The 25,922-nt window shown below is 38.2% G+C and overlaps 1 protein-coding gene across 4 annotated transcripts in view; it reads left to right on the plus strand.

Moving 5' to 3' along the window:
* HPCAL1 (hippocalcin like 1) overlaps positions 1–25,434 on the plus strand; it is an 83,103-nt gene extending 57,669 nt beyond the window's left edge. For all 4 annotated transcript variants that reach the window (XM_063314515.1, XM_063314507.1, XM_063314497.1 and 1 more), the window contains 3 exons: positions 18,387–18,789; positions 20,784–20,889; positions 24,302–25,434. In XM_063314515.1, the coding sequence (XP_063170585.1) occupies positions 18,412–18,789; positions 20,784–20,889; positions 24,302–24,399 (582 nt within the window). In that variant the 5' untranslated portion in view covers positions 18,387–18,411 and the 3' untranslated portion in view covers positions 24,400–25,434. The remainder of the gene's footprint in view (positions 1–18,386; positions 18,790–20,783; positions 20,890–24,301) is intronic.
* The last annotated feature ends 488 nt before the right edge of the window (positions 25,435–25,922 follow it).

Here is a 25,922-nt window from a genome sequence, read left to right on the forward strand (position 1 = left end):
GTTTTGAACCCATCTGTAAGACTCATTCCATCTTAATAGATATATTTTTCCCTCTGCTCTAATTCTTAACAAATGAACTAGTTTTTTAGCTCCATATTTTTTCTAGGCTCCTCAAATGAAACTCTTGAATTTGAAGCCAGACTTTTATATCTGTTTATAGTGCTTTCAGCTTTCCAGACATTGTTTTTTGTGATGTTCTATGGCATTCTTACCCTGTTTATTGACAGTCATTGTGAGGTTCAAAAAGTTTGTTTTAGAACTTTTCCAGGCTGATGTAACCTGGGAAAATTGCCTAAGATGCTCAGTATAAACTGATGCAAAGGAGCTTCCAGCAGATCATCTAGATCTCCCATTACCACAAATAACTGTGTCTGAAAAGATACACATACACACCCCCAACCTAAATCCAAGTATGTCTCCCTTTCATACATCAACTTTACTGTCAGGCAAGGCGTTTGTTGCACCGAAACAATGGGATTGAACCATGTTTTCCCTACTGTATAAATACTTACAAGTGTTCTCTTGCTGCTTTTCCAATGACATTCTTAACAATTTTTTTAGCAAATTTCTGGAGATTAGATTAAAAAAATACCTGGCAGATTATTGTTTTTAACTTGAAAATTGAAACCATTACCCTAATATAGCTCAATCTCCTCTTCGCCACAAGACTTTGTTTTAATTTTTGGAATGATTGTTCTCATGATATATAAATACGTACTTTATTACATGTAGCATCCCTCCATATTGGCTGGAAATAATAGAAATTGAAATGCTACACATTTGAATGAGACCAGAGCTAGGATGATTGATGCATCACTCACCTCCTTTCAGGAGACTAGCATATATTTAAACAACTTTAAAAAAATTCACTCAGTAGCTCAAAATCCTACTGATCATTAGGGCTGTGCAAATCCCTCAGAAGAGATCTTTCCCAATAGTTGGGGACTAATACGTAGCACCTCTCTTCAAAAACATCCATGTTCTTTTCCAGGCTCCTGCAGTTATTTCTTCTGTATGCATAGTCATTTAGCTGGGAATGCTTTTTCAAAGTCCTCCCTCCCTCAAGAGATACTCTGGGTACTCAGCTGTTTCTCGGAAAAACACAATTTCCTGGGGGACCCTTTTCAAGCCAGTGTTTATGAGGAAGGGTTAAATTCAAAGATCTAAAAAGATACCTGGAAAAAGACTTTCACATGTTTTAAGATGGCTTATTATAATGTTTTGGGATATTAGCTGGGATATATATTATATATATATAAAATATATATTAGCTGAATATTCTGGGCTCACTCAATATTAGGAAATATCTGGCAAAAAGCAGAAATCTGAAAACTTCTCCAACACAGTTTCTATCAATGCTTGGGAGTATTAATGAATGAACAGCAACTACATTCCTTTTAAAGAATAACACAAATGCAATAGAAATGAAGGACTTCCTTTATCAGAGTTGGTACAGAATTGAAATATATACATGAATAGAGTTGGAAACATTAACAATATAGTAAAACTATAATATAGCAGAGCCAGTTTGGTGTAGTGGTTAAGGCACCAGGCTAAAAACTGTGAGACCGGGAGTTCTAGTCCCACCTTAGGCACAAAGCCATCCGGGTGACCTTGAGCCTGTCACTCTCTCTCAGGGCTAGGAAGCAGGCAATGGCCAACCACTTCCAAAAAACCTTGCCAAGAAAACTGCAGGGACTTCAGACTGCGAATTGGACACAATCGAACAGATTTAAAATAATAATAGACAAATAAGGTAAGATACCTTTGAATGTTCTCCTGCATATAGATAAACATATTTTCATAAAGGTACAAAAGAGTGGTACAGGAAATAATGTTTTAAACAAAGAGGGAAAAATTCAGTACAAAACAGGCTTGAGCTCATCCAGGCAAGAATAAAACAAAATTTATGAATCAGAATAGCTGCCCTCTCCTAAAAGTACTGCAGAGTCAAGATGGGATACACATATTCCACTCATAGGCAAGACAAATAGCAACAGAAAGTATGCTCCATGATTCAGACATAGCTTGGACCAGAGCAGGAATCTTGGGAGTCAACTGGTGAGCACAGTCAAAGCAAAGGTTCAGAGCAAGCTGGGCAGAGCAAGACCAGCATTCTAATCACCTGAGTGCAAGGTCAGTCTATGAACCTGAGTTCTCTGAGCAGAAGTTTTTATACAGGTAGATGTTAGACCCACCCAAACTCAGCTGGTTTTCATTAGCTGTCAGTGGATCTGATGTTTCCTTGGGAGTGGGTTAACTCTAGGAGACTGTTACTCCAAACAAGCATGGCCTAACTGTTGAGTATTCCTGCAATATACTTTTAAAAAAAATCTTCAGTGTGAAAGCAGTGTTACTCTCATGGGTTGGATAGTTGCATGACCATTTAGGATTCAAGACCTGAATTACGGAGACTTGAACCAGCCAGGGTCCCCTCTTGGCCATGTACACACCAGACCGGTCAGTCATCTTGACTCAACTATGCTGACTTGTTGTAGGGAGCCTCCCCCCAACATAGGCCTTTTGCTCTCAGAGGAAAGGTAGCTCAACTGATAAGAGGCAAATGAGAGTGGCCCTAGCCTAGGCTTCCTGTTGAGCCTGATTCCTCATGTGAAAGACAATCTAGAAGGCTCAGCACTTTGTATCTGGGCTCTTCATCCTCCTCCAGCGAGGAATCTGGAAAGGCTATGGCATCATTGTTATCTGGCTGCTGTTTCTGGGAATTTAACTCTTGTGGTTCACTGCTACGTACTCTGTAAACACACAACTTTTCTTAAAGTCATAACATGCTAAATAGTGAATTTGCTGAGAGGAAACTAGGATTCATGTGATAGTACATTCAGTATTGCTTTGAAATTTTCTCTGACATAAAAAAAAAATGATTTGAAATCATTTTCTAGACCAGAGCAACAATGGTTAATTGGAAGAGGTTTTGTTTTAAGACAGAGAAAGCTTCCGTCTTCAGTTTTCTTATTCTATTAATAAAAGATGATAGTGTCTGGGCCACACACATGGCTGGGCTTATCTGGCTTCAAGTAGAAATAAATATGACAGACTTATCTCAAGGTTATAAATCCAGTCTATGTATCGTACAAACATAGGCTCACCATAAGACTCCATTCATGGAAGCATCAGGAAAAATAATCCAAAGATATATTGAGCTAGATGTGTGTTTGTTTATTAAATTCATATCCTGCTTTTCCGTCTGACACTAATATAGTTAGAAACCAGGGTTTCTCAACCAGGGTTCTGTGGTACCCCAGGGTTCCACGAGAGGTCACTAGGGGTTCCCTGGGAGATCATGATTTATTACAAAAATTATTTCAAATTCAGGCAACTTCACACCAGAGAGGTAAGTTACATTCTTTATTTTTAGTTTAAAAGCACTGTTAGTGCATGTATACAGGCCGACACAGGAAACAAATACAATAACTTTGTAACTTCTGGCTTATGTTTGAGCCTGAATGTGCAGGGGTTCCCCGAGGTCTGAAAAATATTTTAAGTGTTCCTCCAGAGTCAAAAGATTGAGAAAGCCTTTTAGAAACAAACATGTGCATAACTGGATCTCCTACAATAAAGCCATGTATCTTATGTACCTATTTGTGCATAAACAAAGGAGAGATAGAAAAAACTGAAGCTATTATTTTGTCAAACTGCACAGCCTAAATGAATTGTAATTTCATGGTATATTTCATGGTGTCTCCCTAAATCTTTCAGCTTGAACAAACTCTGAAATTAATAAAAAAGACAAGCAAATAACAATGTAGAACACATCTTTTTTTTTTTTTTTTTTACAAACATCCAGTCTACTTTTTTACAGTATAACATATTTGAAAGCTACTGTTTTATTCTGGCTGTGATTCCTGCCCTACCTCACCCAAAGCTGCAAAATGTTGGAAGTTTCTGTAACTTCTTTATGCCTCTGTCAAATTGTTTTCCATTTATGAAAAACAATGTACATCTAGTTTCTTGATTCTTGAGTCAGAAATGGATAAAGTTTGAATGAATTTTAATTGAATCTGTCAGTCATATTTTTCATTTACCGCTAGTATTCAAGATTTTGAAATATAAATAAAACAAAATGTTTTGTTAAGGTTTCATGCAAGTAAAGAAAGTGGCAAACTGAAGACATAAGAATGAAATAGAATAAATAGGTCCTAATTAAGCCTTTCTTTCTTTGCCTGTTGTGTATACATAATATTCTCAGTTTAAAAATCTCTGAGATTTACATTTGCTATAAAAGCATGCTCAGGTTTGGCAACAGGAAAAGAGAAAAGTTTAAAAAGCTTGATTATGAGAGAAGCATTTCTGTTCTCCGTTCCGGAAAGCGTTTTTGCTGAATGAGAAATAAATTGTACGCTAACAACGCAACAGCAGTGGTGTTATAGCTCTGCTTGGTGAGACCAGTGTACCTTTCATCAGCCTTGAAATAGAGATTTATTTAAAACTCCCACTGAAGTTTCAAGGACCACTTCCTCCCAACAGATTTTCTGCTCCCATTCTATTTCTTCATTCTGCTTCCCCCAACCTCCGGTGAAATGGCTACTGTCTACAGAAACACAACAGTTCCAGTAGCTTATTCTTAGATATATATTTTTTCTTGTTGAAAACAAAATGTTTCCAAAATGCCTGTTGAAGCATAGAGCTGAGCTATTTTAAACAGAGGTCTGATTTTCCTCATCCTCTCTCTTCTCTCCTTTCCAAATTATGAAGTCTCTACTTGTTTGGAAATTCCCTGCATTACTTTGCATGCATTCTTGAAAGGGAATGTACAGGTCTGAAAGAATTACTGTTTAAGGCACTTTGTTACTGCACCACCATAATATCCATGAATGCTTTAGACTAATATGCAGTGATAAGTAATTATGTTTTCATTCTGGGTATAAATGTAATATCAGGATCCATTTTTGGCTCTTTCTGGAATGTTTTGGGGGACGTTGGTGTGAGAATTGCAGGTTAGCATTTTTTAATAGTGACAAATTACTCACTATTTCATTTTCTCCTTGATAAGGAAAGGTTTCAGTTTAGTTAAAAAAAACAGGCAAACATGGCTTTGTTATTTCTACAGCACATAAAGCAAAGTAGGACATCATTAAAAAAATTAAATGGAGAAAAAATTTCAAGTGACAGCTTAAATAACTTTTTCAAACATCTGACTATCCAGATTCTGAGGCTAGAACAAAAGGCACTTGAATTCCCCTACTTCTCCAGAACATTCATGCTTAACATTTGGAACTAAAGGAATTGAATCCTCTTTCTGTAGTTCAAAACTGTAGACAGCCAAAGAGGCAAAGATGAAAAGTTTATTTCCAAGCTCAGTTCAACACGGCAATATTAATTTTTAAAGCCCTAAAGTGCACTGTCTGAGTACTTACAGACTATCTTCGTTTGAATGCCTCGACACAGGATGTTCAGTGCAACATCTGAGGCTCCAGATTCAGGGGAACAGTAGAGAGGAGATACCAACAGGAATCACTACTTTACTATGTGCTATTCTGGTTGTTTCCTTTCTGGATTATGATGATAAACCGTCGTTATTATAGTTGTATGTTCTCTTGGTCTACATGATTTATATGCAATTAATGTTGTTTTGATAATAGAGTTTTTATAATAATGCCTGAAAAGCATGTTATACTCAACATGAACTGTATCTTCCCAAATAAAAGTAAGGTTACAACTGCTTTATTGCAGCTATCATTACTATTTTACTTTATGAGGATCACTAAATCACCATCAGAAACTTTGAGGACCGCTGAAAGAGTTGGCATAATGGCATCTGTAGGTCCTGCAGCACACATGGTTCTCCCACAGCATCCACAACACCTCACAAGTTCTTCATTGATTTTTTCCCAAGGGACATAACAATGTTCAGCTCAACTATGCACAAACATATATAAATAAATGTCTGAGTTCTACTTAAAAACTGCAACTAATTTAAAAGTAAAAATAGAGTACTTTATCAGAAATTATATACAGAATAAAGAACATTATTGGCTGACTACTTAAATGTGGGATGTGGAGAACTGTTGTTTCTGGATTCTGGTTACATGTGCTCAAGACATTTTAGAAATTATTTTGATTGCCAGCTTCATGGTTAACAGTCCATAGAGACAGGTCATTGTTCATCCTTAGGACTCTGTCATTATTTTTGTCTAGGAAAAGCACGAAAGAAAAGGAGATAGGGAATGAATGCGTTCTTCTGGTTTCATAGTCATTTTGCATGCACATTAAGAAGAAAACAGACTGAAAACATTACTTGCTTGAAATAGCTGCAAGAGTCTTGCTGAAGCAAATTCCTTTCAGATAGCTGAACTATATTTCCCATTGTAGCCAGCCAATGTGGCCATTGAGGGAAAAGCTGTAATTCAATGGAGCACATGGTCACTACCTTATTTACATTTTTCCTCACTCTGTCTCTACAAGATGGAATATGTTGTTTCCTGTGGTGCTCCTTGGACAATTGAGAGACTTCAGAATATATTTCTAGGACTTACTATTTGGGGCTGGGCTATCTGAGTGTATAATTTATCTAATCAAACTTCTAGGCTACCTCAATCTCGGCTGCAACTTTAGATGGCTTACAGAGTATAATCACTAGGTTTAAAACAGCATTCAAGAAGGGAAAAAAGTAATAACAAATAACAGTAGAATTGCCAAGCACCCATGCTAGGGAGAACAACACAACTAGTCACAAAGCCACTCTTCTTAGGTCCTGATGACAAAGCCAAGTTTAAAAAAAAAACAGAACTTTACGAAAACACGGTAGGGTTGGGTCTGTAGGGACTTCGGGGGAATGCTGCTCTAGAGGGCAGGTGTGGCTACAGGAAAGGCTCTCAACCCACTATCAGTAATCCTATGTTACCATAATTAGTGCAACATCATGGTGATTAACTACATTATTTACCTTGGCATTTTACAGACACGATGGATGTTCTGATGTGGTCCATTTGAACTCACTCCTCACTTGCTTCTAACTTTCCTTTATGCAAAGAGGCAAATTGTGTAAACAATCCTCAAACATGGCAAAAGAAAACAGAATGTCATTCCACTTCTCTTAGCTGGGAAGTTCCCTAAGAGTGAAAGAGTTTTAAAAGGCAAGGAAAAAAAAGTTTATTTCTGAAGACTGACAATAAGATTGTTTTGATGTAAGAAGAGGAGTGGGGAGAGGGGGAGTGTAAATATGCCAATGTCATTTTATCTTGAAAGTTTGCAGAGGGGGAAGTAACAACTTCTATTTGTCTTCATGCTCTCTAGTACTCAATAATGTAGCCCAGTACAAACAGTCTCTGACTAATGCACAATGTATATTGGGATGTGTTTTGCTGACAACTCCTAGATACGGTATACACAATAGTTTTCAGTGACCCTGTAGTCAAGAATGCTAAGCTGTAAAGAGGCTTTGATGCAGACAGTTAAAGGACATCTGGCATGGGAAGGATATGAACTGTGTCATGAACTATATGAATAACTCTTTCTGAATTTCCTAGAAAAGCAAACCAGAAATACCTGGATTTGGACTTGGATTTTTTTTATTGTGCATTCACTATAGCGCTGCTCCCTTTCTTGCCTTGTTTTAATGTTAACAGAGACTGGTAGGTTCAGATGTTGCCTTGTTCATGGTTTGTCATTTTGTTGATCTTTTTCTTACAGTGTTTTTTTCTATTCCTGAGTGATACATCAGGATGAAATCTTTAGATCAAAAGTATCAAAAGGGAGGAGGGGGGAACCAGACTCTTAGTCTACTTTTTGCTGGCCTGCTGAGGGTATATGCCATCTCAAGGTTTTTTAGAACCAAACATTCCCTGGGTGTATTTACTGTCTGGTCTCACAATTTGGAGTATTTTTATTGGGCTATTTATTCATTTATTCAATTTATATTGCCTTCCATCCCACCTAAGTGACTCTGGGCAGCTTACATAATTAAAAAGCAACAATTAGAAATAGAAACAAAATAAAATCCATTAAAACCAATTAAAACTTTTAATTAAAACAATAAAACTAATTTGCAGGAGAGTCCAATAAACTATTAAAAATGCAGTCAACCAGCAGGCTCCGTGCCACCACTGGACCCCAGGCACAAGGACAAAACCCTGTCTTAAGAGCCTTCCAGAAGGCCAGCAGGGTTGGGGCTAACCTAACCTCGCAGATTCCTAGTCTTTCAGTCAGTGTGCATATAGTAATTGTGAGAACGGTGAGAACACCTTAATGTTGCTATTTCTGTGATGGCTGCTGCTTACTTACAGTAAATACATTGTGTGGCTTCTTTGTTATAAACAGGAGCTGACAGTTTGCAGATCACTGAAAAGCTTAGTTTATGGAAAAATAAAGTGATTACTGTCAGTACAACCCCAGTGTATTTATTACTGCAGAGACACTGGTCTCTGTAATTCTGGCATTTAATGCACCTCTACCAGGTTTGTGGTTTTGGTCTATTATTGATGTTTTGCATCAGGGAATTTCAAAACTGCACTTTTGAAGATGGTCAACAAATGATTTTAGGTTTACATGTTTCCATATACTTGACTGGCAAATTGGGCAGCCTATAGATGAGTCATAAATGCATTTTTATATGAAACTAAGAAGGCAATTCTGTACCCATTTACCTGGGCGTAATTCTAGTTGCACTCTAGGTAAATATTTATAAAACTTATGTGGCAAATTAGCTTTTGGTCTTTCGTGTTATCTGATGAAAACAATGTTGTTCAATGTAAAACTAGACTAACACAAGTCTGGCTCAATCCAAAATGTGGGTTTTCATGGTTATAAAGACAAAAGGTCTTCCACATAAGAAGCAAAAAAGGTTGTATGTTGATTATTATTTTGCATGAACTTTTTTGAAGATATAAGCCAAGTTCTTCTATAGCCCCATAATAATCCATTGTACTACCCTTTTAAAAAAAAGACATTCGTGAAAATAATCAAGCGCTAAAATAGAAAAGGAAAAAGCTTTTTCTTTATTACTAGTGTCTGAGACCTGTTAGCCATTTTCCTCAATATCCAATATCTCAAAGTCATATTGTTCCATTTTGAAAAACTTAGTTATTTTTAGACAAGCTTTTTACTCTTTGTGATTCAGCAGTAAAAGAGCTTGCTGTTAAGTTACCTTTTCTTCCCATCTTTTTTGAAACAAATACTTTCCAGTGCTGTCTTCTACTAAGTGGTGCCTTCTAGATGTATTAGACTACAATTTCAGTAACTCCCAATCAGCATAAAGTGTAGTTGCAGTATAACAAAATGTTCCCAAGCTTTTTGCTAAGAAAAGTGAATCTCAGTATTCCATCCACTAAAGTAAATCTTCTTTTCGTGACTGCACAGCTCCCATGATCTGTGGTAGAGTACATAGGAATTTGCTCTTTGTTAATTTTCTGCATCCTTTTTGTGTTGGATCCAAATACTGTAGGGACAGCTTAATTTATCTGAGATTAGAAATTACAGTAAATAGGATCGTGCCTGGTTAGTACATGAAATACCAGTATTGCAGGCTAGACTAGGAAGTCAGAAAAATCCAGGAAGAAGGCATGCAACTTCTATACTGTTGTCAAGAAAACTGCATGATGTTGTGTCCATTAATCTACTAGGAATCAAGCTAAACTCAAGAGTGTCTATATTTTAGATGAACATAAGCCCCCACTGATATAAGTGGAACTTAAATCATGATTGACTTGCCATTCTAATTTCAGTGGGTTAGAGTACAAATAAATTAGTCTGAATCTAACAAATTAAATGGAGTCTCCTAAGTAATATTCCTGTTAAATTAAAGGTATTCTCACTGGTAGACTGCTGAAGGAGTCATTCAGAAAAGTGGTTCTGATGGCTACCAACACAGAAGCATGTTCATGTTGGGAAACATACTGTGTACCTTACTTTAAGGGCTTAGATGTGTATACATGTGCATTAGTGTATGTTTCTACATTTAGCTAAATCATAAAAGCAGCATGATTGTGTTTGCTGTCTCATTTCATATTTAAGTGTCATTAACAAATGACAGACAGATCTGCTTGTGGTTTGTCATGGAAAGAAACCCATGGTTTGTTCAGGAGAAGAACAAATCAAATCCCCAGTTTAGCTGACATGTTTTGCAAACTTTAAAGTAGCCATTTGGAGGAATGAGTGGGCACTTTCATGCTTATTTGCAGCCAAACTAGATCATGGTTTAACTTGGTGTGACCAGTTTTGTGTACCAATTAACTTATCTTGGAATATTGGTCAGGACTTGTATCTGCTGCCCTTCATGAAAGCCACAGTTTAGTTAGAAAAGCAATTTTAGATGTTTTATAGCAGTAGTGGGGAACCTGTGCTGCTTCAAACAAGGAATTACGGTTACTATCCCAGCTTGCTTAAAGAGTCATCAAGGATAGTGGGGATTAGACTTCTTCACATCTCACTTGGAATACAAGTGAAAAGTAACCTTTCCATAAATGGGAGATAAAAATTTTAGATGGTTATATTTCACTTTTTGGATTGAAGAATAGATTTTCCATTTTTGAAAAGAGAATATATCTAACTTTTAAATTCAATGTTACTGTACGCCTTTGTCTTCATTTGCAAGTGTTTCTTTGGGATGTATCTGCCCAAGAATTTATACACATCAGACAACATAAAAATTACATGCTTACAAAGATGATGCAGACAATATGAGACCAGATACAGTTCACCCCACCCAGCATGTTCATTCCCCAGTAATATCTTTTCTCTAGATAATTCAACATAGCTCAAAAACAGAGGCAGAAAATTAGCTTCTGCCCTTCTCTATGGCAGATATAATAAAACACTTATATGTGAAAGACTGTATCCATTTGATTCTGGAGAAATAGAAACAGTCAAGTGTGTCCTCCTTTATGCAAGTACTAAAGGGATCTCCCAAAGTACCCTATAGCAGCAGTCCTCCAGCGATTTCCAGGCAAAAGAGATGCTTTCTAAACTAAACTATTATTATCAGACATTAATCAAGCTATAACAAGGAGAGTTGCCACCTGTTACTGGATGGTGGTGAAGATATAACAGCAGACCCCTCTCAACTGATTTTAATTTTGTTCTGTAATTTATATTTTCAATTTTATTTTTCTAATCTATAATCATAATAAAAGATTTTGATTTTTTGTATTTATTTTTTGTAATTTTGGGGGAGGTAAAGAAAAGTAGGGGACGCGGTGGCGCTGCAGGTTAAACCACTGAGCTGCTGAGCTTGCCAATCGGAAGGTCAGCGGTTCAAATCCGCGTGATGGGGTGAGCTCCTGTTGCTAGTCCCAGCTCCTGCCAACCTAGCAGTTCAAAAACATGCAAATGTGAGTAGATTAATAGGTATCGCTTCGGTGGGCAGGTAATGGCATTCCATTTAGTCATGCCGGCCACATGACCACGGAAGTGTCTACGGACAAACGCCGGCTCTTCGGCTTTGAAACGGAGATGAGCACCACCCCCTAGAGTCGGACATGACTGGACTTAATGTCAAGGGAAACCTTTACCTTTACTTAAAGAAAAGTAAGGTAAAGATTCCCATTTAGTGGTGTCTAATGACACATTAGTGGGTGGTGCTCATCTCCGTTTCCATGGCTGAAGAGCCAGCATTGTCTAAGGGCACTTCCATGTCATGTGGCCAGCATGATAATCACAGAAATGCTGTTACCTTCCCACTGAAGCAGTACCTTTTTATCTACTCACATTTGCATGCCTTTGAATTGCTAGGTTGGCAAGAGCTAGGGCGAATGCGGGAGCTCACTCCGTCACATGGCACTCATGTCTCAAACCGCCAAACTTGCAACCTTCTGGTTGACAAGCCTTGCATCTTAACCACTGAGCCACCACGTCCCCAATTGTTTGGGAGACAGTAATTTTTGTTTTAAGCAAATGCAATACACCAATATTGGCCTGTATATATTGTGTGTAAATTGTGCTTTGGGACACAGATAGGTGAGTAACCTTTTCCAGGAGTTGCCATGGCAAAATCAGAGAATGAGCCTTTGGGAACTGATTTGATGAATGCCATTTAGAGCCATTGACTGAAATGTTCCTTGGATGCCAGCAGCAAGACTTTCTCTTTTTCGTGATTAATGAGATATTTGGCCATTTAATTTTGTAGAAACTGTCTGAAGCCATGTCTATGGGCTATCACGTTAAATGTGTCAGCCCATAGGCATGGCTTCAGACAGTTAAATGTGTCTTAATAAATTAATGTATATGTCAATAGCTTAATTTTGCCTAATAAAATTAATTACACAACAGAATATTTGTACTGTCTTAATAGTCCTTTTTTTCTTAAAAAAAAAGGAAGGAAATGGAATACCTACAACTAATATTTCAAGAGTTTTAGATTACTATCTAAAATGGGCCTTAGATTGCTCCTGTTTCTTAAAAATACAAAACATCATTTTACAGCTTTTGTAAAAAAAAAAGTATTCCCATTATAGAAATTATTCTATAATTAATTCCCAGGTTGTGTTCTCCATTTTGTAACCATTTTTCAAGTTAACAGGAAATAATTTGGTTTTGAAAATTCTTTTGAATGAGAAGAACATTTCCAAAATTCTCATGAGTATCAAAGAAGGTGACCAAGTGGCTGAAGGTTATGTACGAGTGTTCTGTGTTTAATTCTACATAGATCTCTTTTGTAGTTTGCAAACTTGCTGCCTTCCCACGCTTCCACTTTAATCCCATGGGAAGATCATGAGGGAATTCCTCCCCCCTCCCTTTTTTTCCAGATCAAAAAGTTTTGTTAACTAGAGAGGCCGCACAGTGATAGATATGTAAAAGGAAGTAATAACAACAGTCTGTTGGCAACCTAACAAGGATAAGCTAAGCATAAAAGCACCATCAAAAGAAATCAAAATATCTTGAGAATCCAGCTTCTGTCATAGGAGGTCACTGAATAACTTTGGGCTAGTCAAAAGATCCCAGCCCAACTTACCTCACAGGACTGCTGGTTTAAACTATAGCCTCTATATATCTGGTGCTTTAATTAAAATAATATTTCACAAACATATTTCTCAATATAAATAATGTCATTTTTCCATGATAGCACAATAACTGCATCTGACCTCTTGGAGATGTGTTTTCTTCCGCTAGATTGCACAATGTATTCATTGTGGTTTTGGAACTGTATAGGAACACAGTGTATTAGCCATATTAAAACTACTTTAGCAAACAGTGATAACAGTGAATGATAATGATAACGATAATGATAACTACCATAGGAATGTAGAAAACCAGTGTATGTTGGAAAAAGTAGGTAATATTAAATTTTCTTTGTGCCCACATTGGCAAGGAGGAATTTAACAGTAGATGCAATAAGAATATCTTATCTGGAGCCTCTGGAGTGAGGCAGCCTATAGATCCTGTAACTAGATAAATAAAATGAATTAACTGAGCCTCAACCAGCTTGACAAGCAAATTGCCTGCATGAACCGGTGGCTGCAGCCTTACACAACAAATTTGAATAATGGAAGATAATTCTTGACTGGAGAGCACTTTCTTTTCTGTGCTCCTCCCACAGAAATCTAGTTCCCATTAACCCAAAATTGCACTGGAAGTGACAGCAGCTTCTCAGCCAGTCAGGAACTTCCTCCTGTTGTACTTTTGTATCTCTGCCAGGCAGTACAAACCAGGGCATGGCAGCTGACTGGGACCTGGTACATACTTATGGACAAATGGACGGATTTAAAGTGTTTATACCCTGATTGTCTTGTCTCCCCCCTCCACAAAGTCCTCAGAGCAGTGTAATAATCATAAAAGGCTTAAGAGCCACAGCTGATTATTTAAAATATATGTGTGTTTAGAGCACCATAAAAAGGAGAAGCCAGTAATCTGCAATCATGTTTAATGGCGAACCAAATTCAGAACAAAATAAAGGATCACTTGCATTAGAAAGAATCACGTTCTGTTTCGGTTCCCTTCCCAGGGGTAACCGTCAGTCTTGACTTCCATTGTTGCTCACTAAAATATGTCAAGGTCTTCCCCTCCCATTTTTGCCCCTTGGCTGACTTCAGTATTATTAGATTTTTACTAACATCAGTAAAAATATTTTTATACCACTGTTCCCCAAATTAGTTTCAAGTCAAGTTATAGGTTCTGTCATCACCTGCTGGAATAATGGAGTTTTTAGTTGGCCACATACAGAAGGTTCAGGGCTGGAGGAAGGCAGCTGTACAAGACAAAAAAACCGACAGCTTTCCTTACTGGATTAAAAATGGCCAAGAAACATTATATGCATACATCTATTTGTGCCTTTGAGTCAGTGTTGACTCCTGACGACTGCCTGGACTAGTCCCTGCAGTTTTCTTGGCAGGTTTTTTGGAAGTGGTTTGCCCTTGCCTCCTTCCCAGGGCTGGGAGAGAGAGAGACTGGCCCAAGGTCACCCAGCTGGCTTCGTGCCCAAGGCAGGACTAGAACTCAGGATCTCCTGCATTTTAGACTTTTACCACTACACCAAACTAGTTCTCCAAGAAACATTAAATGCCAGTCATTCCTCCCTCTCAAAACTGGTCTGTTGCAGAACCATCCATCCATTGTTTGCCTTGTTATTCGTCTAGCTCATCTAGCTGCCCTTCAGAAAGGATGAGGATAGAACGTTCCTTCCCTACACCCACCCCACTGCAAACGTAACCCGTATTGTGTAGTGCTGCAAAATAAAGATGGAGAACAAGTATTTGCCTAGCTGTCAGTGTGCACAATTAGCTGGAAAGTTCCTCTGTGCTCTTTACATGGCTTACAGCTCTACCAGCTGGGAGCCTAGTTAAACATTTCAACATTTTGAAGCAATACAAATTCTACTAGAGCAAACAGTGAACAGAAATAAAGCAAGAAGGGAAGCATATTTATGCTTCCCTCCAACACAGAAGTAGCTAATGAGATAAACACAGGTTTCCGTTTAAACCTGATGTGTTTTATTAATGAGCAGCTGGTTGCTTTTTTCTTTCTGTCTCTGAGAAAAAAATGTTAAGTAGAATACAGATTGTGTACAGAGGGTGCAGTTTCTGTAGTCCTCTCCAGTTATGTCATTATCTCTTCTTAGCACTTCTCCCCCTTCTTAAGTTTGGATGGCTATAGACCTCCTTTCATCTCACTTTGCTTCTCTGCATATTACATTGGCTGGTAATGGTTATGCAAGTTTAGTTTACGCTGGACAGTCTATAGATATTGATATGATTAAACTATAAATACAGGGGAATTTCATACATTGGATGGAATTGGGGTTAAACACTCTTTGGATTCTTCTCTCCAAAAGAAATTCCCAATAGAGCATTTGAAGTTGCTCCTACGTCTCTTAATCTTTTTGATTGAGTTTTGGTGGTGGGCACATGATCCAACCAGTGGCATTGGTAGGAGGGGGCAAAACTGGGAAGGTGGTGGACAGAGCATCCTACTGCAAGTCCACCCCTTTGTACTTGTGTATGCATACGTTGCAGTGCTCTTTCCACCACTGTATCTTGCCGATTTTTGACCTCACCTCATATATACTGCTGGATGTACCTGTAACCACAGACAAACAAAAAAATGTTGTCCACTTCTCCCCATGATGTTTCTGAAAAGAATGAAATTAAGGATGAAAGAAATGAAATTATCACAATTAAATAATGGGTACACATTTGCTTGCTTGTTTTTGGTCACGCCTTATGCTAGTTCGGTATAACGAACACTGGCATGGCTCTGAGGTTGTCCTCTGTGTTTGGAATCAGAAACTCTTTGGTTCTTTCTCCAGATTCTTTTTAGAACATTATTGAATGGAATCTGCTCTAATTTAATTTGAATTAAGGATCTGAGATTCGGAGATGTCGAACTGATTTAATTCAAGCTGAGACTCAATTTGAAAAAAAAGATTCACTGGTAAGTTGTAATGAGGAAGGATAAAAACAGAAGTCACAGCTAGACAGATGGGAGGACAAAAACAGCAGGGTGATTGAAACTTTGGGGGACATTAACCCTGCCAAGTTTCAGCTGGATGCTTTCAAGGGGTTCACTACAATTTTTTTAAAAAAAAAATATTCCCTTGTACTTCTTTTAAGGCAGAGATGGGCCTGAAGCCTCCAAATTGTCCAGCAAAATATTTAAGTTTGCTGAACCTACCCAGCAAATGTCTATTCCAACTTAAAAAATAAGAATAAATGAAAACCTGCTTAAGAAGTAAGCTCTTACTCCATTGACTTTTCTAGGGTGCCAGATTTGGCATGAAACTGAAAAGTGGCCACACCCTTACAGACAGGATGGGATGCTTTGCTGCCTCCAATTGCTAGGTTCTCTGACACTGGAGAAGGACTAGCAAGTTTGGCCCCCCTCCTTCTTCCCTGGCTTCAGTGCCAGGCTGGATGCCACACATCAGCAGAATTTAGTTTCTTCTGGGCAAGACTCAGAAAAATGAAGACTGATTTGTATTTAAGGAATGGTGTAATTTTGCTACCTCTGATCACTGGGTTTAGGTGCCAGAACAATTGCCAAGGCTGGTTATCCTGCAAAGGGTGCCCCTCCCAATCACTGGCAAGATTCAGTTGTGTCATAATTGTCTCTTGCAGGCCATATCGTGCATTTGCAAATCTTGTTGCAGAAGGAGTCGATCTGAAATCTCTTGATCGGCATCCAGAATGGAATAGCGTGTGCACATATCTAATGCTGTGATTTTTTTCACCTTCACTATCTCTACAGGATATCTGGCTTGATATGGACATAATGTTTATGTGTGAGTCCATCTACACCACCTCCTTGTCCTGATATTGAGGTGGCTTGCTTATTGTTTGTTGAGGGCATGTCCTCACAACAGAGCTTCTGTCTTGGTGCCAACCTGCCACTGAGACATGATGTCAGCCTTGCGAGATAGTCCAGACAACAAGCACACCCAGGAGCACTGGCTCTATATTTATTGTAAGATTACATTAACAGAATCTTGCAAGTCTGAAAAGACATCACTCCCTCCTCGCCTTTACAGTCCAAGAAACTAGGGAGGGTCCCTTCTGAGATTTCGCTACACCCCCATTGCTTCTGCAAATTCAGCTGCCGGTTTCTAGCCTGGTCCCCTAACCACTGCACGAAACTGACTTTCAGACTTGGTCTCTGGCAGCCAGAGTTGAAATATATATTTAGTTATCCCATTTTCTTTTGTGCTCATGAATGCATCTTCCAAGACAACCTGCTTGGAATAGTGAGCATGAGGGAGTTGCCCTATTAAAAATAGGGATGGACTTTTGGCGGCTTTTTCATGTTTCCTTTTATTTCCTGTTTTCCTTGCATCCTGCTTATTTATTTTGGAATTCTTGAATCAACTTTCCAAGCATTTCTAAAATATTTGGCTAGAAAATTGGGTATATTACCTAAAATAGAAGAGTGAGCAACTGAAAATATTTGATAAATATCTTAATATAATGAACTGGAGCGCTATGGAAGAAGCTTGTTGGCTAAAATGGAGAAAACAACTGATGTATGCATTTTGGTCCTGGAAATAGCTAGAGAACACAGTATTTTGACAGCCTTATGTCCAAGAAAAACATTCTAATGAAATAAAGCTTCTAGGATATTATGGTCATATGTAACAGTGGCAAATGGAGAAAGAATTTGGTGGCAGAGCTACAATAAACATCTCTAAAAATATTATACTAGAAAGGAATATGATAATTAATTAGAGCAAGAATGTGCAGATTCCATTTAGACCTCTCTTCTTTACTTTTTTTGGCATGCATAAAGCCTGCATTTAGGAAGAGAAATGAAGAATTACTGTTCAAAAGGATTATAATCATGAGGATAATACATGCAGGGTTTGGCAGTGGAGGGATAACCGAATGGCTGTAATGGCCTTTATAGCTGTTCCACTAAAAGGTTGGAATGGAATTTGTAATTTGAGTTTGCAGAAGGTTTTTTGGTATTGTTTCGTTTTTTTACAAAGGGAGATTTCTGTTCATGACTAGACAACGCAAAAGAGGCTGCAGCGCATTTGTAAAAATGGCCTCTTCTCTTAATTGCTGAATACTAGATCAAGAATCCCTTTGCAGCAGAAGGGTGCTATCATTTGGGGGAAGACCACTCTTGCATACCATTGTAAAAACAAACTACAAATAGTATCCCGAAAATCCAGAATATATCTGTCATGAGTAAGGATGGCGAGCAGGGGGCTCCCACCCAGACTGTCAAGCGCATGCGTAGCACTGAGGAACTGTTCAGCCATTCAAAGAGACACAGATCGGGACCGCCTTAACCTTTGGGGTTTATATGGCTGGGTTTTCCCACGCTTCCTCAGTTTGTTAGGATTCTTGTTAAGTACTACTAATAAATATTAGAGACCAAGTCATTGTCTCAGTGTGTTTCCTGGTAATCAGGACAATATCCCTTCTGCTATGTGTATGCTTGATAGAGCTACTTTTTAAATTTCAGTTTGAGAAGAATGATCTAATTTTTTGTGTTGCTTTCAGCTCTTAGATAATAAACAAGAACAGAATGGGAAAACAGAACAGTAAATTGAGACCTGAAGTGCTCCAGGATCTCCGAGAGAATACCGAATTCACAGACCATGAGCTTCAAGAGTGGTACAAAGGCTTCCTAAAAGATTGCCCAACTGGCCATTTGACTGTTGATGAATTCAAAAAGATATATGCTAACTTCTTCCCATACGGTGATGCCTCAAAATTTGCAGAACACGTGTTCCGCACTTTTGATACCAATGGCGATGGGACAATAGACTTCCGGGAATTTATAATTGCACTAAGTGTTACATCTCGAGGAAAGCTTGAACAGAAGCTGAAATGGGCATTTAGCATGTATGACCTTGATGGCAATGGTTACATTAGCCGTGCCGAAATGCTTGAAATAGTGCAGGTAAGTAAATAAATGCTAAACGATTTAGTTAAATGTTAAGAATATCTAGTGCAATCCAATTCTTTCAACTGTTAACCAGTGTTCATACTACATATATAACATGAATACAGTACAGCAGCTGTCTCCAACCTGGTGCCCTTGAGATATATTGGCCATGCTGGCTGTAAATTCTCTTCCAGTACATCTAGAAAGCACCAATTTTGGAAAGACTGCTTTATATAACCTTGACTATGGAGTATATTTCAGCTGAAGTTCCTCTTAGTATTCTAAGTTGTCAGTGCACTGCATATATCTCCAAGTCGGTGAGATGCAGGCAACCGTATGTTGGCTTGCAAAGTAGTCATTAGATTACAGATCCTACTTTGCATACAGTAATGTGAGTATACTTGGGTTAAAGCTGGTTTTGGTTGTATGGCATTCTGGCCAAAGTGTACCAAAATTGATTCATTCTGTCATTAGCATTACCTGGAAATGCTGCATATGACTGTCATGGGTCCTTTTTTAATACCCACATTTTGATTGCCTCAGGCTCAAAAGGAACCCCCAAAAAGCACTGAACTCTACAACACTTGGAGTTTTTATATCTCCCCATATGGGTGGGAGATGTTTTCTATTAAACAAAAATATCTACAGTACACAAGTGAATCTTTCAGATAGCTATGTAACTCTTTCTAGAGCTATTATCTTACCATCCTCCCTTATTACTAATAAAACTATACTACTAAATGACACTATACTATACAATGTTATTCTGATCTCAGTATACTCTATACTATTTCTCCTATGCTATACTATTACAGATACATTCTAACTATTCTTATCCTACCACTACATTTACTAGCCTACTATTACTACTGCTAGTATAGAGCTTTTGTACTGGGCAGTTTGTACAGTACTTGCCCCTTCTCAACGTTGGGCTGGGCTTTGCCTCTTCTGTCTTTTTCCTCTGGACTCCGAAGTCTTTGTGAGGAAAACAAGACTTCGTTATTTCCTTGGCTGCTTTCCTTCGTGGGTGCTGCAGGGCCTCCAAACACACCCGTCTCATCTACTCTCCCCCCCTTCTCCTCCCCACCTGTTTCAAGGCTGTGGCTTTTATCAGCCACTCCGCCATCCTGACATTGGGGAGAAGGTTTCAAATAGGAGGGAAGGAGGCAGTGCAGGTGCCTGTGATGATTCCAGCAGCTGGCCCTTCCACAATGACCCACGTACAACTAAAGCTGGTAACATAGTCTATCCCTCCCTTTTCTTCCTAAAAAAAGTTAAGTGAAAGTCTTGATTGAACAAAGCCATGATGTGTGGCAGAGCTTAATCTCTGTGGTTCCATCTAGTCATATCCATGCATATGGAAGATTGTGATGTGGATGTAAGGAGAGTAAATGATAAACAGCATGAATTGATGAGAATTTATTTTAGATACCTCACTGAAACATAAGTCTCTTCATGGGTAGTTGTAGGAAAGGAGGGAATTAGAATAGTGCAAATGATTTGATCACCTTTGATGATAGTTTACAGTAGAATTAGATTGAAGGGTTATGAGGGTTCTGAATATGGGACATGTTATTGGGGAGTGTCAGGAATGGATCTTGGGAAAAACTGGATATGGAAGCATGTGAGAGAGACTACAGTGCAAGCAGAATAACTATAGAGGGAGGGAGGGAGGGAGGAGTAGGGAAGTGGATGTGGAAGCTGTTTAAAAGAGAGAAAAGAATTTGGTTACAAAACACCACAGAAGGGTGTGTATCTGTTCTACTTAAGGAGTAAATACTTCAAATATAAATCAATACATGCAGAATATGAGGAATACATTAGATGCAAATCACAGCATAGGAAATTTTTTTAAATGCAAAGTTTGCTGAGGGTTCCTTTACTGCTTACTTTGTATGATTTAATATATTTCACTATAATGGCTTCTCAGTTTTGTTTTGTTTTTTTAAGTTTGGCTTTCCAAGAAATATTTAAACCTACTTTCCTGTATGTTGCTATCCCCTATAAAGGCAATCTACAAAATGGTGTCTTCAGTCATGAAAATGCCAGAGGATGAATCAACTCCAGAGAAACGAACAGATAAAATCTTCAGACAGATGGATACCAATAATGACGGTAGGTTTCTGCAGTAAACTTTTCTGGTGTGCTTACCCTGGATGAGGATAATGATAGTGGGCATCTGTTTAAAACTCTTTAATCAAGAGTCAAGAAATCTGCCCAGGCAGAAACTGCTGCATTTTTTACCTTTCCATTAAAAAAAAAATCCAAACTCTAAAGTCTCTGGTCCTACAACAAGACCACTGAAGTCTTTTCTGTTTGTAAAGTCATCGCTATGCACACATATTTTCCCAGGACTGACTTTTCCCTCTTGCATTCTGTTTTTCTCTTCCACTGACACAGTTTCTGCCAAGCCATATAAAACTTTACAGATAAGTGTTTTGCAACTGAAATAAATTATTGAAAGGTATTACATTTATTCTAATTTATACAGTTCATTCTAGCTGCAGGTTTTTTTTTAACTCTACAAATAGGAGAGATAAGTTGAGTTGCACAAGTTTTGCACAAAGTCCATTTGAATTATAGGGAGTAATTAAAATTGTAGATCACCATGTTACTTCAGATTGGCAACCATTATCTCTGTCCCTCCAGCTAGTTCACCAAAACCAGAGATAGCATTTTCCCCAGTGGGCTCTTCCTCGCTATGTGTCTCCTTTATCTACTGCATTTTTCAACAGGGAAATGCTGTAGAGGTTGCCTTTGGAAGCAGAAGTTTGCTTCAGAACCTTTGATCAGTCAAGCTTAGGAGAGAAGAAAAGGGAAAGTGAAGACCCTTTGTGGTGCTAAGACTAGTTAATGCAGCCATTAGTGCCAGAATAGGTTCCTCTGGTTGTTTAACAGGCCAGGATAGGCATTTTTCTTCATTATTGTCTATTAGCTGGACATTTATCTATTTTCACGGAAATAGATTAAAAAGAAGTACCATAGTATGACAGGGAGGGTGGGTTTCTTGTTTAGACACTAGTTCCTCAGCCAGTGACATTTCAAAAGATACTGAAATCTCAAAATATAACCAGAAATGAGTTCTTTGAAGCAACCGGATGCCAGCTTTCCAATAACCTCTGAATCAGAGGTGAGACTTTATTACCCTCAAGACTGAGCTTCAGTACTTAACACCTTAGTCCAACTAACAAATGATGAAAGATGCTGGGGATTGTTGGTAGGGCCACAGGTTCCCTGCCTCAATGTACAATCAGCTTACAACATCTTCTCTGTGCCTCTTAACATGAGCACATCACTGCGACAGTTAAGTAAGAATCACAGGTGCCTGCAGGAGGGGTGGAGGGGGTAAAACATGCACCGTGGTGTCAAAATGGACACCCCGTGACTTACATACTTGCATCCAACATCAGGTCACAAGTACGAAAGGCCTAGGTTTGATTAATGATGTCATGACACATTTCATAACTTTTGTGTCGTTGCAGTTTGTACATAATTCACCAATAATGTGAATTATGTAGAATTGACTGTTATGGCTATTTTCTTGCCTGGGAGGTTACATTTTGTTGTTATGATTTTAATTGTTTTAAGTTATAAGCCACGTAAGGCAGCTATAATAAATCATATTATTATTATTATTATTACAACAGAAGAGTACTTTGGCTTTTACTTTGGTGAAGCACTTGATGTCTAATGATGTAAGAAAATACACATCTAATAGAGATTGAAACAGAAATAGCAGTGAAATAGGAAAAGCATAGGTTTTCTTGTATTCTTCATAAGAAAAGTCTATCAGAATGTCCTAACTCCAGAAGGATTTAATATTTAGCTATAGTAGTATATAGGGCATGAGTTGATAATTTTATCAGCCATCTGTAAGTTTTGCTCAAATTAATTTGAGCTGAATCAAGGAAGATGCAGCCCCTTCAAAGAGACCCCCCACCATAAATTTCTACTTTGCATCTTCCTTCAAGGACAAGACAGAGTCAGCTTGGGGAGAAGGACAGCTTAGCAGCTAGTGGGGGATTTCAGTGCAAACTGAAGAGTCCCCATGGTTCAGCTGTGCAGCAGCAAAGATGTAGGCAGGCATTTGTTTTTAGTGGGTGGGTATGAGAAATCTTGAGCTGGACTATGTCCCTATAATTTCCGATCAGGAAATAATGATATGAATGTCATTTATTGAGGCTCTGGTCTTCAGTGAAGACCTTTGCTAGCAATTGCTCCCTCCCCAAAGTGAGCGATGATTGCCCAGGAAGCAGAAGTGTCAACTAGTACAGGATGGTTATTTGGGCTCTTTGGGTGGTTTTGTGAGAATTTATATTTCAGACTAGAATCTATTTTGAGGCAAATGCATTTGGGGACAAGCATCAGACAGCTTCCTATTTCTTGTTAACTCAGTTGTGAGAGAACTTAAATAAAAGGATATATATGTATAAACCATTTAAGTCACCATGTCTGCTGCAAATTATTATTTTCTAGTAATGTGATGGGAAAATAGAAACCCAGAACATAGTATCCTTCCATTGTTACTGCTTCATCCCTGCCAGGTCCCTAGAGAATTTGTTCAAGCACAGATGGTCTCCTCAAAAAACTATGTTTGTGAAAGCTTATCCTAGAAATGTATCACATTGCTCTGCTCCTTTCTCTTGCCAGTCTATGAAATGAGGAAATGAGAAAGAATAATACTTCAGGGCAGAAGCTGGAAATTATTTAATGGAAAAGGTGCGGGGGGTGGCTTCCTATCTTTTGCTATGGTCTGCCCTGCCAACAGGAGCCAAGGACTTTGAACCAGTAATTTGGAATCCTGGTCAATAAATTCACCACAGGTCAAGGAAAATTCATTCTGCTTGTTACCTGAAAATGAATGAAGATTGAAAAATACCTTTGTTTCAGAGGCATTCTCATGTTTTTCATAATACAGAGTCTTGCCCTGATTTAATAGCAATGGAAGCCATTTGTCCCAAACATAGCTAGTGTTTTATTAAGAGCAGTATGTTGATAGAAACAGACAAAACCACAAACCAACTCACTTAAAGTAGTTGGATTGTAATGTCTACTTAATTTCAAATACTTTGGCATCATTGGTTTGTAATGTCATAATCTAGTTCAGGGAGGAAATTGTATTTGGTTCAAAAATGTGTCTGCCTGAAATTCAGCTGTCTGGCATTTTTCAAGTCCACACTTCAGCAAGATGTCAACAAAAGGAAGCAACGGATAACCAATGAGGTTATGCTTGCTTTCATGTCATTTTCTTTCAATGCTTTTCATTTATCTTGAGTACTTTAGATTTGTAACAGGATGTGAGAATCTTGTCTGGTTCTTACTCTGATTGTAATTCGGAAGTCTACATAAGTTTCCTGAGGCAACCCGCCTTTGGTTCTTTGGAATAAGGAGGGTGGGTACCTTTTTGGCACCCTATCAAATCTTGTACGTAGTTCTCTTTACACCAACTGGAAATGAAAAGGCTGATTTTATTTTGCCTGTGTGGTAAAACAGATATATAATTTTGTATCTCTCTGTTCCCTTCAAGGTAAACTATCTCTTGAAGAGTTTATTAAAGGTGCCAAGAGTGATCCCTCGATTGTGCGGTTGCTACAGTGTGATCCAAGCAGCGCAAGTCAGTTTTAATTAAACTCTGGACAGTTTGCAAAGAAAATTACTGGCTTGTTCAAGCTTTGCTCATAAATGGATGCCTTCAACCATTCCTCGGTGGTTAGTGGATGAAACTCCATTGCTGGATTGTCTCTGTATCCAAGTGAAAAAAGAGCCTCACTCCTCTCATCAGCTGTGATACGACTCCTCTTTTTGGTATTCCAGTTCTCCTTTTCATTCAACATCATGTTAGGACTCCCAGTACACATTGGATGTAATGGAAGGGTATGTTTGTATGCAAGTTAAAAGAGGGGTTATGGCACATCTCTCGGTCAATCTACATGGATAGCTTTGGTAACTCTGAAAAGATACTGTATGTACTTTTTGCCTGCTATAACAGCAGCAAACGACAGGCAGTTTATGTCCCAGAAAAAGCCTATAAAATGTGGAATAAATTAAGCAGATTTTTTTTTTAAAAATAGCATGACTCCAGTTTCCTTCCCATAAGGAAAATTGCTTGCACTTGCATAATGGTCTTTCCAGTACGCACACATACACACATATTCATGCGTGTGTGTGTGTGTGTGTAATATTTTTGAAGTAAAAAATTAATATTTAGGTCATATTTATATATCAAGTAGACTTCATCCTTCATTTCTTCTAGTTGTCCATGATTATTTTTTTTAAAAAAGGATTATGATATTTATGCATAGTAAAGTTGCCATTAAGGCACTGCATGATTAGCTGTTTGTGGGTATATCACTGTTTTAATTACTGGTTGCAACACTTTGTCCATTTCTGCTGTTGACTGTTCCCGTGTTTACTGTGTTTAATGAAGACTAAAGGGGAATCATTCTGCTTCTGTGCTTCACAGTGAAGGGCCACTCGCTGTGGCTACAACATTTTAAAAGGCTTTTGAGCGAGGTGAGGTAATTTGACAAGCATTTGCTATGATCCTCCTACCAATTTGTGGCTGTCCATCTCTGTTAATCGTCTTGTGCATTCCAGTGTTATTTAATATCTGCCTAATGCCAAGAAATGCTGGTTGAAATAAAAATGAATTTTCTTGTTGATCTATGTTATATTTTAATCATTGGATGCTTTGGGTTTGCATGCAGCATGATCTCTTTCTGGAAAACAATGAAAATGAAAAGACATTTCAAAGGAGTATCAAAGTTACTCCATTCTTCCACAGGTTTTTAGAACGAAGACCTTGTTCATTAACTGGCCACAACTGCCATGTTTTGGAAACCATAGGAGTATCTTGGTTTTGTGATCAAAAAGCATTTTAAATCTCTATCAGCCTAGTGTTTCTTGTACTTTTGGTTCAGCAATATTATTTTTATTCAGAAATACAGCTAGAAGCTCTGTTCTTTTTCTTTTCTTTTTCTTTTTGAAACAGAATTCTGGGAGCCACCTCCAGTTGTAAAACAGGATGACATATCCTGACATAGCCATGTTACAGGAATTGGAATAAAGCAAAAGGCAGTACTGGCAATGGAATTCTGGACTATAGGTGGACAATAAAACCTTCCAAGTGAGGATGAACAGCACAAGGA

This window comes from Candoia aspera, chromosome 1 (assembly GCF_035149785.1).
Source record: "Candoia aspera isolate rCanAsp1 chromosome 1, rCanAsp1.hap2, whole genome shotgun sequence".
In the NCBI taxonomy this organism is placed as follows: Eukaryota; Metazoa; Chordata; class Lepidosauria; order Squamata; family Boidae; genus Candoia; species Candoia aspera.